We start from the raw sequence: 18655 nt of genomic DNA on the forward strand, positions 1-18655 counted from the left end.
AACTCTCCTTTAAAAACCATATCACATAGATTTTAACAACGAATACTACCGACAGTTTTTATACTACATTTATAATTAAATACACTCTTCATAGATACCAGGATTTCAATTTTGCGCCAGACCTACAAAAGAATTAATAATAGTCAAACAAACACAGACAATATTTGATTTTCCTCTTTAATAAAAAAAACCATAATGTTGCATATTTTTTTTAAGTCAATACACAACCATATATATCATGTTTATATATATAAAGTTAACCAACGGTACCTTGCTTACAATTTGATACATCAAACGCGTTTCGTGAATCTTATCGGGGACTCTTTGATAAAGAAAAGACCATATTATATATACGAAAATCAATACAATGAGAACACACACATTCCGAAAGATTTTTGCTGCCCTAATTAGTATATAATATCTGTAATGAAACGTGTCGTTATAAAATACAACAACTAATAAGAATGAATGCACTTTGATGTTCAACTACAGGATTAAAACGTAATGGGGGTCAGTACATAAACTCATTTGCAATCAAATGTTTGTAAACAAGGCCATGTGAATGGCCCGAAAATCTCCCATGACACTATGTTTTTGTTTGTTTGATTGATATCTGCAGGAAAACAAGCTTTTGATCTAGCATAAGACTTGAATTTTGATCATTGGGAGGTTTTTTTCTACTACACTAAAATGTAAAATGAAAAAAAACCATACTTAACTGCGAGGAAATTTCAAGACGGGAGGTCCGTAATCAAACGGCAATATCAAAGTAAAACAGTATAGGTCAAAGTACTGTCTTCAAATACCAACAACAAGTTATAAAGGGCCAAAACAAATAATAGTGTAAAACAATTTAAACGGAAAAACCATCGATCTATTCTATATAAAAAATGAGAAACGAGAAACACTTCTGATAGTTATTTAATTTATCTCACTTGTACGACAGTTACATTAAATTCCATTTTTTTTAAACGATGTGTGAACAAAACAAACAGACATACATACTAGTTAAAAATGTAAAACATTTTGGGTACAACAGTATTAGTTTTATCATAATCTTAATCACTCTAAAACGATCAAGTATGTCACAAAGAAACACAAGAAAGTATATAGAAAAAGAACATTGGCAACACGAAAGACAAACATATAAAAACTTCCCCATGATATTACAATAATGATGGCATGTATAATTCTTGTTCCGCGTGTAATAAACTCTAAGACAAGAGTGAGTTTAATGATTGTTTTTCTGAATGTAGTTCAAGGGTACAATAACACGAAACGATAGTTATTGACACTTATTGACACTATTTAAAAAACGATTTCGTCCGAATTAATGGTAACAAAGTATAAGAACAAAAACAACAATCTTGTAAAAGTCAACCTGTTCTATCGAACGGCAAAAGTTTATTGTTGGTAGGCTTGGTGTAGAAATGTAGACCTATCTTTAGAAATATGTTATTTCTTGTCAACATTATTTTATAACACATTGTATATACATTTCAAAATGTAGTCATATGTTGAATAAAACCATAAAAGTGTTTCGTTATATTTTACTCTACATCTTGGTTATCATTCAAAGTCACTGAATCTTCATACAGTTATCATTAGTATAACTCATGCAGAACTTTTGTTGGCTGGTGCGTATTCAATTTGCTCTAAACTTAATGACTCAGTACTTTGTGTACCGGTTGAATTTGTTTGGCCTAAAACAGAACAAAATACCTTACAAAAGACATGTACTTTCAACATACATTACACAACATTGGTACTAGATAACTTTATAAACATTTCTATTTTGAATTAACGTACTATCACATTATATAAATAATACATATCTGAGAAGTTGATAGAGCAGATTGTAACCCGCGAGAAGACATTGTCAACCGAATGTTTACAATGCTGTTTCAAACTATATTACAATACATCATAATGGTATATTTAAATAAATGTCTCATGTAAGTGATTGGTTAAGTAATTTAAAGTAATCCTTTGATACGTAATCTCTAGCCTTATTTTGATTTTCCTTATATTTCTGTAGCTGTAGGTCCCTTGTGCATACTATTCATTTAAAGTTTTTTTTAACTTGCGATAAATCATACGTGTGTTCGATAATACGAAATTATCATAATACATACTGCAAGAGAGATGTTATAAAAATTACCTGAAACATTATGATAAGAAAATGTCAAATCTTTATAGGTAGATGCTGATGTTGTACCTTTAAAAATATTTTCAAAATTAGATAAATATATTAATAAATAACATATAGTTACATGTTAGTTGTAGATTGTAGATCATCTTCAATTTCAATTACATTGTTAAGGGTCCGTGTATATCTGCGTCGATTCGTTTTTCGTTTTGAAATATCAAAAACAAAAAACAAAAAACGAAAGTGTTTTTATTTTTCGTTTTTGATTTCTTAAAAACCAAAATGAAAAACGAAAGTGTTTTCATTTTTCGTTTTTGATTTCTCAAAAACCAAAATGAAAAACAAAAGTGTTTTCGTTTTTCGTTTTTGATTTCACAAAACGAAAAACGAAAAACAAAAGTATTTTAATTTTTCATTTTTGATTTCTCAAAAACTAAAATTGAAAAATGAAAGTGTTTTTATTTTTCATTTTTGATTTCACAAAAACAAAAAACGAAAAACGAAAAACGAGAAACGAAAGTGTGTTCAATTTATCTTTCCCACACTGTTTTTAATTGTCATTCAAAAAATGACAATGTTGTCATTTGTCATTCATTTAAAGGTGCATGAGACAATGAAATTATAACAATGTTGTCCATTTTTGTTATATACCAAAAGAGTGAACATAAAGTTTTGTATATAATTTTAATTATTTCTCGATTTATAATGTAAAATGTTTTCTTTTCTTGATGTACAGTCATTGATAGTAAATGTTGCTAATGCAAACACTCCGGTATTCATTCAACATAATGTAGACAAAATAGACCGCATGACTTCTGAATTGAACTACGGTGATAAAGTAATCAAAGACTTTCAAATTACCTTGTTTATATCTTTGATAAAGAATTAATTATTATATTTAAATATTAAACGAATCACAAATTTAAATTGTACAATATAATATTATATAAAGGTGGTACAAATAAATAGATTGATGACAACATCACACTAACAAGGGAGGTAACTACTTTTAAAACTAACAAGAAAACTAGCCCGGTCGTTTAAGTATACATGAACAGCGGTTGTCAGATCAAAATTATTTTAATCGAAGAAAATGTTGACGGATGCAAAAGTCTTTATCAATCTAAACACTAAGGATGCGTTATATTAACTTTAAAGTTTGGAGAGGTTGCTATAAGATGATAATATAGAAGCGTAACTAGCCTCTATTACAAATAAAGCAAACTATATTTTGGCGAGGGAAGGGCTCAAGGACCCCGGAAGAACTGAAAAAAAAATTACAAAATTTTCGGACCTTTCTTAATCTAAAGCGCAAGTTTTGTCTTATTTATTTTATTATGTTCTGGTCTCGGAGCAAAATATATAGATACAGTGTAAGACTTTTAGTATTTACATGTAGAAGCATTATCAAAAGACATATGTAGGATGAAAAAAAAACATTGTAATCTACATAGTCAAGTGTGGATATTGTTAGTTTAAACATATTTATTAATAGTGGATAGGCAATGTTCTCCCCGGAACGGGGATCGAACCAGGAGCTTCTGTTTTTGTAGTCCGATGCACTAACCCATGTTACTTTTGTACTAAGTTTGGAGAGGTTGATATAAGATGATAATATAGAAGCATAACTAGCCTCTATTACAAATAAAGCAAACTATATTTTGGCGAGGGAAGGGCTCAAGGACCCCGGAAGAACTGAAAAAAAAATTACAAAATTTTCGGACCTTTCTTAATCTAAAGCGCAAGTTTTGTCTTATTTATTTTATTATGTTCTGGTCTCGGAGCAAAATATATAGATACAGTGTAAGACTTTTAGTATTTACATGTAGAAGCAATATCAAAAGACATATGTAGGATGAAGAAAAAACAATGTAATCTACATAGTCAAGTGTGGATATTGTTAGTTTAAACATATTTATTAATAGTGGATAGGCAATGTTCTCCCTGGAACGGGGATCGAACCAGGAGCTTCTGTTTTTGTAGTCCGCTGCACTAACCCATGTTACTTTTGTATAATGAGTATCAATGGTCCGGTTCCTCGTTGAAGACCCTTCTGCTACTTTCAAGATGAAGAACAGGAATAAAAGCCCTGTTCATTAATAATTTGTATTTTTTCTATATATTGTGTGCGATTTTGTCCCGTGTACATTTACTCCACATCTCTTTATTTCCTACTTAGGACCTGGATACGGCTCAATGCTAGTTTTAGCCCTCCAATGCTAAAGGCCTAGGTCATATGGTTTTTTTTTAATTATTTGATGCCGTGGGATTGGGATTTTTAGCTTTAATGTAACCCTTGTCAGATTTAACTTGTGTTAACAGCAAAGATAGCCAGTTTTGTGTTCTGTAATATACTGTAACAGTTTAATTTTCCATGTCCGGTAGCATCGTAACTTCTCCAAAACATCTTCCGAGCAATATCTGGACATCTGTGCCGTGGGCATGTACAATTGCCAAACCACACATGCCCGTTCTTGAGTCTTCGTAGATCTATTCCAACTTAAGTATTATTGAGTGTACGACAAGCAGAACATGATATTTTATAACATTGAATATTGAATCCATACTCATAAAGATCGATTACTTGATTGGTGTTCCTTTAACGTAGCTGCAGAACAAAACGAGAGAGCTACTTTCGAATATTTCTACAATTTCAAGCAGTTTTTCACTCACAAACACAATAATATTTTCAACAATTATTAAAATAATTTTTTTTTACACTTTTTTATTTTTATGTTGTTTTAAAATATCAATTTGACTTGAATTTTGGATCCCGCTAAAATGTTTAACCCCGCCACATTCTAAATGTATGTAACTGTCCCAAGTCAAGAGCCCGTTATTCAGTGGTTGTCGTTTGTTCATGTGTTACATTTTTGTTTTTCATTCAATTTTTGTACATAAATTAGACCGTTAGTTTTCTTGTTTGAATTGTTTTGCATTGTTATTTCGGGCCCTTTTATAGCTTACTATGTGGTATGGGCTTTGCTCATTGTTGAAGGCCGTACGGTGACTTATAGTTTTTAATTTCTGTGTTATTTTGGTCTCTTGTGGAGAGTTGTCTCATTGACAATCATACCACATCTTCTTTTTTATATTTATATGAGTATATTAAATATACATGTATATACCAAGCTAAGTCAGATTATATCTTTTTTCTCGTCTGACTATACAAAAGGCTACAAGAGCTACTTTGATAGATCAGGTTGACTGATAAGCTGTCTATATAAAGTAATTATGGGACAATGCATGACAGGAATACATCACCAAATCACCGTACATGTATGTAATACTCAAAAAGACATCCAGAGCTTACCATAGTCATCAACTACCCACCAATAGGCTGTGAGCTCTGGTTGGCTCTTAATTCAAATCCAAGAGCACAACAAAATGTCAAAATATTCTATTCAAACTGGGTGACCTGGGAGAAAAACATTGAAACTTTCCAAAGAAATACACCCCCCCCCCCCCCACCCTCAACTTTTTAATAAGGAGATATGGTATTATTGCAAATGAGTCAACTATCCTACAAAGTTCAAATGTAGTGGATGTAAGCAGTTATATACAAGCAACCATATAACCTTTAACAATGAGAAAAAAACATACGGTATTGTCGGCTACATTAGTCCATGAAATGAAAAATATGAAACAGTTCAAATGAGAAAAATAACGGCCTATTTTAAAACAACATGAATTACGAAAAACAAATATGAAGACATCAACAAACGACAACCACTGAACTACATGCTCCTGGGTTGGAACAGGCACATGCAATATATGGCGGAGTTAAACATGTTTGTGAGCGCTCAATCCTCCCCTGAACCTGAAACAGTTTGTTACAGCTCAGCATAAGAACAAACTATACAAATCATCGAAAAAGGGCTTAACGCATGAGATCGATACAAAACAGATGAAAAAAAAACATCTAACAAAAAGACATACCGAATGTGGCAGGGTATTTATACATCATTTTCAAACAATCAAAGTACTGAAGTACTGAACATCGAATGACTGCAAGTTCTTTTGGATTGTCACAAGCACTTGTTTCAGAAAAAAATATCACATCTCTATACCCGAAAGTGAGGTTAATATACAGATAAGATTTTCTTTCTGAGACAAGTTATTGCGTGTATGGTGAATAAATGACAGGGAATCAACTTCAACGTAATATCTTGTATATGTCCTGTAGTATATTGTAGTGATACAAATCAGTACATTCTGGTTTGTTTGTATATGCTATATTAATATTTGTATATTACAGTTACTACATCTTGTATATATGATTTTCATCCATTTGTATATCATTCTATTTTACTATATTAATAATAGTACAGTGCAAGTGCATGGTGGACACTCTTTTGTAATAACTCGATTTTTCTAATAGATTGGATTTGAGTAGGTATTCATATTTCTCGCAAAACTCAGTACACATATTCTCCATCATATGATCTTTTTAATTGTAATGCCAAATATAGAGTTCTGACCCTCAATTTCACGGTCCACTAGACATGGAAAATGATAGTGCGAGTGGGTCATTTATGTACTATGGACATATTCGTATTCAAATTCTTTATTTAAGAAGTTAGTAAATTTACTTCAGATAAAAATACTACATTTGTAAATTAGACGAACTAATCTAATAAAAAGGTATATCTCTGATTTCGTTATACTTATATGTATGAGAACATTAATATAGATATGAATTTTAATAAGATTATTGAACGAACGCGTTCAATCTTAGGATTTTATTCTTATCAATTTGGCCGAGGCAAAAACAAATAAACGTCTTTCAAGCCAAAGTTATTATGTTTGCTATACACACACTAGGTTTTTATTAAACTTGGTAATTAATCATTAATCAAAAATACAGTCCTAGATAATAAAAAATCATGAAATATTTGGTCTAGTAATCAAATAATAACACACAAAAACAGTACTGTGGATTCATTTATTTTCGTGGGTATCAATTTTCGTGGATAGAGAAAAAAAAAGACGTTTCGTGGTATACGTAAATTCGTGGATCGCTGTTTACAAATGAAAAAAATCAGATACGTAATTCGTGGATTTCTTTTTGATTTAGGAGATCATATTACCTCCTTGGTTTGATCAATAATAAAACAAACAAAAAAGAAGGAAGGAATTCATCGAAAAAGTTTTGAACCGTCAAAATCCTCGCTTGGTAATTTTATGTTAAAGTGTTCATTGAAAACTTCTATTACAATAATGGACAAAGCCAACTTATTATTTGTTTGTTTTACAATTTATATGGGGACGAAGTCCCCAATAACAGTAGAAAATTCAATAAAAAAAAAAAAAAAAAAAAAAAATCGGGAAAATTTTCACGATATTTTCATTGTACTAATGAACTCAAAATCATTCAATTTTTTTTTTGTCGTGTTTTTTAATTTCCGGATGTGCGCAGAAATCTACTTCGTTTCCGGTCTTGTTTGCATGAGACTTTGAATAAAATGTATATTTATCAGTCTAAGAAAGGAACTCAGTACTTATTCATTTTTAAAAATTGTTTGTTATAAAAAAAAAAACGTTATAAGTTGATAGCGTTTCTTTGTTGACGTTGATTATGACGTCATAACTTAAATAACGTCACAACTAAAATCCCTAACAACAGAACCAAAATCGGAAACGTTACGTTCTTTGTTTACATTGAATATGACGTCATAATGTCACAACTAAATCCCTAACAACAGAACCAAAATCGGAAACGTTACGGTATTTCCGTTTCTCTTTTTAACATGTTTGATTTATAAAATAAAAAATCATACAGACTTCGTCCCCATTCACAGGTTATGCCTGCCTCATATTAAAGGCTTGTCAGGATTCTATAAGGCAATCAAAACTTTATGATTGAAAGTTCATTTCCCTAATCACGATATAATAAACAATCATATAAGTAAAAGGTGTGAAATAAATGTTCCTGTCATAAACAATATTACATCCCAGCTCCTTTGTTCTAAAAGGGGTGATCTGAGCCGGATCACCCCAACCAGATCACCCCAGTTTAAGTTTCTTTGTTATGCATGCTTTCCCTTTGTTCTCTAACATTTTGGCGGGAATGTCAAATCCAGTATAAAACTTATATGGGGACGAAGTCCCCAATAACAGTAGAAAATTCAATAAAAAAAAAAATTCGGGAAAATTTCCCGAATTTTTCATTGTACTAATGAACTCAAAATCGTTCAAATTTTTTTTTGTCGTGTTTTGAAATCCCGGACCGGCGCAGAAATGTACAATGTACTTCCTTTTTCCGGTCTCGTTTGTATGAAACTTTGAGTAAAATATATATTTATCAGTCTAGTATAAAATAGGAAGGAAAGCGCAATACCAATTTCATTTTTAATAATTCCTTGATATGAAAAAACGTTACCTGATGATAGCGTTTCTTTGTTTACATTGCATATGACGTCATAATTTAAATAACGTCACAACTAAAATCCCTAACAACAGAACCAAAATCGGAAACGTTACGGTATTTCGGTTTCTTTTTTTTAACAAATACTTAAGTTACAAAAAAACAATTCATACAGACTTCGTCCCCATTTACAGGTAATGCCTGCCTCATATTAATTAATTATACGGAGAAGACTATCTATCAAAATTCACGTAGAAAAATTCAGTGTATATGCTGGGATTCGAACTCAAGACCTTTAGCATATAAAGCTACGGCACATACCACTTCACCAGGACGACTGGATACGAACTATTAGAAATTTAACATACTTAAAGGAAGCAAGATATTTTTATAACTGGGGCGAGTTGGCAGATCTTTACTCAGTGGGGTTTAAACCCTTTTCGTTAAATAAATGAGTTGTCAGACTGATTGTTCAATTTGATTTACACTTTTTTAAAGTTGGGTGAGTCGGTTATAAGAGTGGGGCGATTTTTTCATTAAGTGGCGATATAGTGTGGGCCGATTGGCCAGTGGGGCGAGTTGACATTGATTGATATCTACTCATCGTGTTAGGGGTTCATTAAGGGTATACATCATATAGTAATCTATAAAGTTATAATGGTTGTGTGGCGCTCAAAACTTGATTTTATGAATTGTAAATGGTATTCGGTCTAATCTAAAACAGCTGGGATGTAAAATAGTTACCCCATTCGGACTTGGTGTGTCAGGGTAAGATCACCCTCTGGACTCCGGCAATCGGGATGATCTTACACTGACACACCGCGTCCTTATGGGATAACTATTAATTACCTACGGGCAATATCCCCGTACTTAATTCTATTGATTTTTAATCACTAGTAAACCAAACTATGACACGGTAATTAACAACTTGCAGTTATTTTCCATGAACAGTTTTAATCAATTTTAAAAAGTAAATAACCACTGATATTCGATATATTTATTATTGATTTAATTAAAATACTTGTATCTTCTTTCAATAAAAAACACGTGTTATGTTACAATGTTTATCGCTAGTCAACACTATACTTGAACTGCATAACATAACCGGAAAAACACATGCGGCTCCATACACATTTATCGGCATTATTCTTCGTTGAATTCTAAATTCGTGGTTCGCTGTGACCCACGAAATCCACGAAAATTGGTATACCACGAATAAAAATGAATCCACAGTAGTTGTCGTTTGTTGATGTGGTTCTCGCTTCTCGTTTTTTATATAGTTTAGACCGTTGGTTTTCCCGTTTGAATGGTTTTACACTAGTCATTTTTGGGGATCTTTATAACTTGCTATTCGGTGTGAGCCAAGGATTCGTGTTGAAGAGGGTACTTTGATCTATAATAGTTTACTTTTACAAACTGTGACTTGGATGGAGAGTTGTCTCATTGGCACTCATACCACATCTTCTTATATCTATATGTCATTTTGATATGTTTAATTGGGGTCTGGGGCTGGCATGTCAGTTACTGCTAGTAGTTCTTTGTCAATTTATGAATCATATTTATTTTGCGTAGTTTCTTATGTTTACTTTTCTGACATCGGACTCGGATTTCTTTTAAACCGAGTTTTTCTGTACATATTTGTGTGTGTTTGTTTATTTTACATTAGCTGGCTATAGTTGAATAGTTGGAGGGTTGAGATCTCACAAAGCATGTTTAACTCCGCCGCATTTTTGCGCCTGTCCCAAGTCAGGAGAATCCGGTCTTTGTTAGTTTTTTATATGTTTTTAGTTAAGTGTGACGTCCATTTTCACATAACTAGTATATATTTTTATTTAGAGACCAGCTGAAGCCCGCCTCTGGTTGAGGGATTTTCTCGTTGTGTTGAAGACCATTGGTGGCCTTCGGCTGTGCTCTTTGGTTAGGCTGTTGTCTCTTTTACACATTTTTTATTTCCATTCTCAGTTTTATTGATTGATCAATTGATTGATTGATTGATTGATTGATCATTTTACTTTAAGCAAAGTCATGATCATTTGAGAATCCTTTATTTGTATCGTAGTGTTAATTTCACCAATGAAACTCTACATTAATTTTTGTCTTAATATTAAATTTCTTTGTAATGACCGTCTGATTAAAATAAGACACGCAAGAATATGAAATATGAAAACTTATTTGGCCTTCAATGTCTCAACCTTTTTTAATGTGAGTAACTTCATTGTTCAGTTAGATTTCGATTTTGATATTGTTTTTGCAAGCTTCCATAATAGATTTCCGGTAATTGTTCTACATAAAACCCTATGGGAAAGCACATTGACTTCATTTTCCAAACGTTTATTGGAACCCAATAATTTGGCAAGGTGTTGCGACCTTTTATGTAAAAAAGTTACAGCCGATTGTATTGAGTGTGTAGGCAAAGGTAGCATCCTTGGTTAGCTTGCTTGTATTATTAGATTAGGTAAAATACCCTCCTTTCAGAGTAGACTAGTTCGACAGGTAACCAATCAATCTGTCTGTAGGACTAGGATCCTTCTACAGGAGGGTAGTATACCTTACCTAATAATGACTTCACGGTTTAGCTAACAAGCAAGCAAACAAAAGATATAACCTTTGTCTACACACTCAATGTAATCAGCTGTAATGAAAATGCGGAGTTTGTGATACCAGGCTCAAGCAGCCGGTCGGTAGCAGCCAGTTTTCAAGTATTTATATAAACACAAATGTTGCATAAGACTCAAACGCACTTCAAATGTTTTAATTAATAAATAACCACTATATTATCAAATCAATCGCTTTCGATATATTACACAGCGTACTGTCCGCTTTACGTTTTAAATAGTCAACACTTTTGAGTGTTTATAGAATCGTAAATAATAATGATTTTTTTTTTAAATGATGGCAACATTGCACTATTGTGTGAAATAGCTTTCCTTATTATCGGCATCCTGTCAAATAGTTCATGAAACTGAATAATAATTATTCTGCATAAAAAGAAACCTTTAACTTTTTGCCACACAAAACTGTTTTTACAAAACATTCTACCTCTGAACTAGTGGATTCCGCTTAAATATGATTGGACAAAAGGTTTATTTTTTGTATTCGAAGTATGGTGGGCAAGAACATTATTTATTAGCTAAAAAAGATTAATCCGTGTTATAAATTAACTTGTAATTTTGATCAAGTAGGCCCTAGATCTCTAACTTACGTTCTCGCCTAGAGCAGAAAAAGTATTGCCGCAGATTTTTTTTTATTAACTGTCCGGTAAGGGTTGGGTAGGGTATCCGACCTCAACTTTAGACCTACTTTAGAAAAAAAACTAAGCAGAACAACACCCTGGATTTTTCTACTGTAGACCTCAGCTACATTTTTTGTACCTAGCTTCCCTTTGCACCTAGTGGGGACAATTTTTATTACATTTTCGGTAAAAGGGGGGGTTTGGGTGTTCGACCCCAACTTTGGACCTATCTTTGAAAAAATAAGCCAAACAGCAACCTTGATTTTTTTTTATCCAGCTTCCCAGCTCCCCTTTACACATTGTGCGGACAAAAGTATTGCCGTAGACATTTGTTTATTAACTTTTATGTAATGATGGGTTAGGTTGGGTAACTGAGGTCCACTTGAAAAAAAATGCAGGGACTCCAATGTGGTTTTGTGCAGAACAATTACCTGAAATCTATGGTAGTTTGCAATATAAGTAATATGTTGGCAAATAATGAAAGCACGCTTCTTAATTAATAGACATAGAAATAAAAGAGAAACCGTATAATAACCAATAACAATCTCCCAGAGACAAACTACATTACATTTTCACACCATTATTCTAGCTATTTTATTTATTTCTTGGTCCATTGTCTCTATCATTTATATTTTTGTCCACTATTCTCAATTCCAATATCCCCCATCAACGGAGTCTTCACAAATAAGCAAAACTTATACCGAATAGGCTCCAAATGGCAAAATAATTGAATGATTTAATATCCCAGTTTGAATTGTGAAATTGCAGAAAGTTGTTTTTTAATCAATCGATCAAGCAAAATACATTATCGTCCAATACTGGCAGATGGACCTTAGTAATCAATTCTAATAATCTTTGATCGATCTTTCTAAACTTAAAAGTAAAGTTCACCCACCCATAATGTTCAGATTGTTAAAGACTTTTGCATCCGTCGACATTATCTTCGATTAACTTAATAAGGGAGCTACCATTTGATTTTTATGGGGGGGCTAGGATGAAATTTGAAAAAAATAGGCAGAACAGGAATTTTGAGTAAAAACAAAAGGCAGGATGAGACACTTGCAAAAAAAAAAGCAGGATGACAATTGAGGTATAAAAAAGTCAGGATAAACTAAAAAAAAAAAGCCAGGACCGAATAGAGTGAAAAATAAAAATGCAGGACAGAGATTACAACTAAAAAAAAATGTAGGACAAAATTTTTCATCCTAGCCCCCCCCCCCCCCTAAAAATCAAATGGTTGCTCCCTAAGTAGTATTGATCTCACAACCAGTGCATGTATACTTTAACCACCGGGCTAGTTTTCGTGTCAGTTTTAAAAGTAGTTACCTCCCTTGTTAGTGTGATGATGTCATCAATCTATTTATTTGTACCACCTTTATATAATATTATATGGTACAATTTAAATTTGTGATTCGTTTAATATTTAAATATAATAATTAATTATTTATCAAAGATATAAACAAGGTAATTTGAAAGTCTTTGATTTCTTTATCACCGTAGTTCAATTCAGAAGTCATGCGGTCTATTTTGTCTACATTATGTTGAATGAATACCGGAGTGTTTGCATTAGCAACATTTACTATCAATGACTGTACATCAAGAAAAGAAAACATTTTACATTATAAATCGAGAAATAATTAAAATTATATACAAAACTTTATGTTCACCCTTTTGGTATGTAACAAAAATGGACAATATTGTTATAAATTTAATTTCATTGTCTCAAGCACCTGTAAATGAATGACAAATGACAACTTTGTCATTTTTTGAATGACAATTAAAAACAGTGTGGGAAAGATAAATTGAACACACTTTCGTTTTTCGTTTTTCGTGTTTTGTTTTTGTGAAATCATAAATGAAAAATGAAAACACACTTTCATTTTTCGATTTTAGTTTTTGAGAAATCAAAAATGAAAAACGAAAACACTCTTGTTTTTCATTTTGGTTTTTAAGAAATCAAAAACGAAAAATGAAAACACTTTCGTTTTTCATTATGGTTTTTAAGAAATCAAAAACGAAAAATGAAAACGCTTTCGTTTTTTGTTTTTTGTTTTTGATATTTCAAAACGAAAAACGAATGGACGCAGATATACACGGACCGTTAAGGAAGTTACATTCAAGTGTCCCTAATCTGCATTATTAAATTTACTCAATAATTTATCACATAAATGATAAATATGTTCTCCATTAATTTATTAGAAATGACTTCTGCTTTAATTTTTGATGAAACTCGATGAATATTTAAAATTCGCATTTCTTGATATGACAAACAATATCGCAAATGAGCAACATACATCGGTTCACCGATTCATAATGCTTTATTACATTTCAAAGACGGCATATAACATTTCTAAAACTTCTTTAACTGTTCAAAAATACCATATATTAAAACTGATGTACATGTTATTAGGTACTCCATGAAACACTCAATTTTCTTTCAAAACCGTGGATTGTAGTTCAAAACATCTCGATTGATATATTTTTGACTCATTAAGAAGCAGTTGTAATAACATCTTACATCAACACAATTATATGTGGTTTGTTTGTCAATGTGACAACTATCAACAAGAGCTCAAAATTAAGTAGATGTTTGCAATTATAGACAACCGCCATGCCTTCTATAAGGCGAAAAACCCATACATAGTGTCGGCTTTAAGAGGTCCAGAACAGTGTGACGCAATTGCAACAAGAAAAACTAACGCCGTAAGTTCTAACAAAACAAATATGACAGACACCCACTGAAACTACATGCTCCTGTTGTGGGACAGGTACATGTAGCGGTGTTAAACATATAATATTGTATTATGTGAGCGTTCAATTCGCTATATTTCGCATCGGACAGTGGTGTAGCAGCACAGCATATGAACAAACTATAAATGTCAGTTGCAATAGAGTCGGTCTTAGAACAGATTTTGAATAAACAAAAGTCTCGTCATCAGGTACTGTACATTAAACATTAAATTTAAAGTATTGAGTAAATCGAAGTTATTTTTTTTTTCTGGACAATTAAACATTGAAATTCTACACTTACTTTTAAATACTCGTTCCCGTTCAGTCGTATGTGCACGAGGTCTTGGTCTTGATTGTTCAGGGTACTCTGTGGAGAACATATTGATGATAATGATTTAAATGAGAATATTAGTAAGTGGATTCATTCGTTGAAAGAAAACAAATTTTTTTTCATGTGTAAATCGTATTAATAAATAATTCTAATATGACGTGCTTCTTTAGCTTTATAAACAACACTGTGATAAAATTCTCGATAAAATATACTTAGCGCAGACTCAGAGATATGCATAATAATGGCTGTTACAATATGCTTCCCACGGCCACGTAAACCTACATGTATTGGAACCTATTTGCAGATCCTTTGCCGATTTTATTGTTTTAAAAAGTGCAATTAAAAAAGACAAAATAACTTTTATTCTTATTCGTATGCATAATAAAAAGAAGTAATGCACAAGAGCTCGGAGAAATCAACAAAATAAAAATTAGATAAAATTCCGCGAAAGTCTATTAATCTTTTTGGCGCATTTAAGTCATTTCAAAACATGACGTCATACAAATAAAACCGCTAAACTTGAAAGTTTTCTGTTACGTGAACCATCGGAATTCGTATGATATTGTATTAAAACTGATTTTTTTAGGTAGGTTTTGTTTTATTTTCTATTCTATTGCATTATTCGCATATTTACCCACTTCAGCAAGTCAACATGGCGGCTCCTTAGTTACAAAATGTCAACTTTTGATTTGACGGAAGCTTACGAGAAAAACATGTAAATTAAAAATGACAAATGTTGGGTTTGAGAACTTAAAGAACTAAAAAGTTTTTTTTCTAGCAGTTATTCTCGAAATAACCTACGCAAGCTACATATCTATAAAGCTATTTGAGCTTTATCTAACAGGGAGTAAAAAAGAACAGCCACATACACAGCATATCCACCTTCGCTTCAGTTTTTTAATGACCGTATTTGTCCTATTAGAATCGAAATAACGCTCAGGATAAAATTCGAATATCACGGCCCAGGCCATGTGTGAATTTCCAACAATCTATGGCTTCCATGAATTATTTCTTAAACAAAACTTCCAAAAAAACACTTTCTTAACGAGTTCTGTGCCACAGGGCCGATCATCGGCCCAAAGTCGTACTCCTTTCAGTGCCAAAGGGCCGATTCATCGGCCGATTCAAATGGTGTTATGAAATACGTAATGTACTATGACGTCGCCGTTTTTGCGCTTCAATTAAGTCTATTGTCTCTAAATTTTCGCGCGTTTTTTTCTAATATTGAAAAGTTCGGAAATCGAGCTTTTTTTCTTGAAAAATATATAAAATAAAATCATGTGGATTCTTTTATAAACATTATGGAAGTAAGTTTTATATGTAATGAGTCTTAAATTCACTCTTTTTTCCCAGCACTTTTGCGGTATGCAATTTAATCTTTCTTTCCTAAAGTTATCATCAAGGGAGTGTACTTTTTAAAAAATATATATATATACTTTTCAAGTTGCGGATTACTTTATATATAAATGCAATTAAAAATGTATATACATTAGATATAAAATGTAAAAATTAATCAAAAAGGAACAAAATACCTTAACAAAGAAAGGTTTATATAAAATATAATAAAAAATTTTAGAGATGCAAAAAAAATTAATGAAAAATACGCCAAAAAGTACGATATTCAATAAATGACGTTATTGATCTTATGACGTCATCCATTAACGCATCTTTCGAATAATGGCTGATCTTAATCCCTGGTTTCGAGTATATCCTCCTGAAATTCGGGATCACACAGAATTTGATCAAAATGTTGGACCTAAAAGAATGCCGCCACGACATTCCAGACCCATTGCATATTTTATGCTGATTTTTACAATGGATTTAATGAGAAGTTTGTCCTAGAAACAAACAGGTATGTTTGTGTAAATAGATATAGGAAGATGTGGTATGAGTGCCAATGAGACAACTCTCAATCCAAAAGCCCTAAGGCTTGTTCCTTTGAAAACGACGCAATGCACGGAATAAATTTCAAAGCAAAAACTGAAAAACTGTTTCTAATGTTCAAGATCAATGCGGCATACGTTAGAAAAGGTCGGACAGTTAAATCAAGGGGTCACTTTGATATACAAGAGGGAAAAAAGAAGAAAAAAAAAGCAAAACACACGGGACGGAGCTCTAGTGCTATGCACTCGATTTCATTATGAAATTAATATTGCATTTATCGTGGGAGTACGCATTGTCCAGTATTGCATCGTCAAAAAGATTATTGAGCTTGATTATAGATGATATGATATATATGAAATATGGTTTTTGATCGGAACATACGCATCTTTTACTTTGTCCCTTCTTATCTCACCACAGAAAAGAGAATTGGAAAAAAAAACGGACACAATCCTTATTTTTTTTTTTTAAACAAGTGTGAAATTTTAAACTACAATTTAATACATTTAATAATTATTATACGGTTGTCAAGAATATAAAAAAAACTCATTATTTTTTATATCCAGGTACGCTAGAAATTTTATAACAAGAAATCAACACAATATCAGCAATAAATCCAGGGTTCATGATTGGCATAAGAAAGGAAAGTTAACATTAATAGAGTTTAAAGCCTTCGTTGCGGTTATTTTAAATATGGGCTTGATAAAGAAGGCGACAATATCGGAATACTTGAACAGAAAACATTCTAGTCAGTCAACTCCTTGGTTCAGGAAAGTTTTTACCAGAAATCAGTTCCAATTGTTATTGAAATTCCTGCATCTTGTTGACAATAGAAAGATAGCGCCTAGAAATTCACCAAGTTATGACCCTACTGCAAAATTTAAACCCATTGTTGACCATTTCAATCTTAAAGCAAAAAAACATTATTCTCCGTCTCAAAACATGTCGATTGACGAATCCTTAATCGGGACCAAATCGCCTACAGTTTTGAGACAGTACATTCCGACAAAGCACGCTAAATTTGGTGTCAAACTATGGATGCTAAATCCCGTCTCCATTTTATTCAACTGCTAATTGATGACCTTTCCGAAGATCATATGACAAGAAACCGTGTCAATATTGGGGTCTTAAATGATGAAATTAACAATCAAAATTTAAGAAAATTGCCGGAAAGAAAAGAAAAAGATTGTTGTATATGTTCTGTTCGAAATGTTCCTGGTGGTAGAAAAAGGTCGAAACATATATGTGTTCTCTGCCATAAAGGTGTTCATAAAATGTGTTATAAAAAACACAGCAGGCGATGTCATGCTGATGAATAAAATATCTTTCTATATAAATGTGTCTTGAATGTTGTATGATCCCAAGCTCATATAATGAAATTATTCATAAAGAATAATTATAATCACAAGCATTCTATTATGAGCAGTGGCAACTCCATTTGCATTAGTTCTTTTTTATATAACCAACTTTTGATTCGTGAGTAAATGATTTTCTAACATGTTACTTTCTTTGTGGAGGACATTCGGGTCCCTGTTCAAGAGAGAAAAGAAGTAAACGTCAAGCTTATAAATTGGTGCAATTATTTGATCATGTATATAGAGAACATAAAACATAAAACAATTTATTTAATTTTTCAACCAATTGTAAGCTTGATTTTACTTTATTTAGTTGCTCTTACTTAAAAACGTGGACCAGAATGTTCTTCAACCAAGTAGGTACATGTAGTCTGTCGAAATATTAAAAAATCTCGGGAATTCCCGCCAATTTTCAAATGAAATCTTTTTGCGCTATCAAAGCTGTACTATGACGTCGACGTTAATTCCGTGAACGTAGAGACAATCAAAAAAAGCCTTGGCACTGAAGGGGTTTGTTTACAATCTGTTTGGCAGTGAAAGGACTTATTGTTATTTTCGTTATATACACCATTATTGTAAACAAAATCATAAAGATTGTTTATATTATTTG

General features: G+C 32.1%; 1 protein-coding gene across 2 annotated transcripts in view; it reads right to left on the reverse strand.

Annotated features, from left to right (window-relative positions):
• Positions 1 to 227: 227 nt before the first annotated feature.
• LOC139502925 (uncharacterized) overlaps positions 228 to 18655 on the reverse strand; it is a 57800-nt gene continuing 39372 nt past the window's right edge. For both annotated transcript variants that reach the window (XM_071292593.1, XM_071292594.1), the window contains exons 12-14: positions 14780 to 14845; positions 2162 to 2218; positions 228 to 1703 (exon numbers count right to left, since the gene is read on the reverse strand). In XM_071292593.1, the coding sequence (XP_071148694.1) occupies positions 1615 to 1703; positions 2162 to 2218; positions 14780 to 14845 (212 nt within the window). In that variant the 3' untranslated portion in view covers positions 228 to 1614. The remainder of the gene's footprint in view (positions 1704 to 2161; positions 2219 to 14779; positions 14846 to 18655) is intronic.

The sequence above is a fragment of the Mytilus edulis genome, chromosome 14 (genome assembly GCF_963676685.1).
Source record: "Mytilus edulis chromosome 14, xbMytEdul2.2, whole genome shotgun sequence".
Classification (NCBI taxonomy): Eukaryota; Metazoa; Mollusca; class Bivalvia; order Mytilida; family Mytilidae; genus Mytilus; species Mytilus edulis.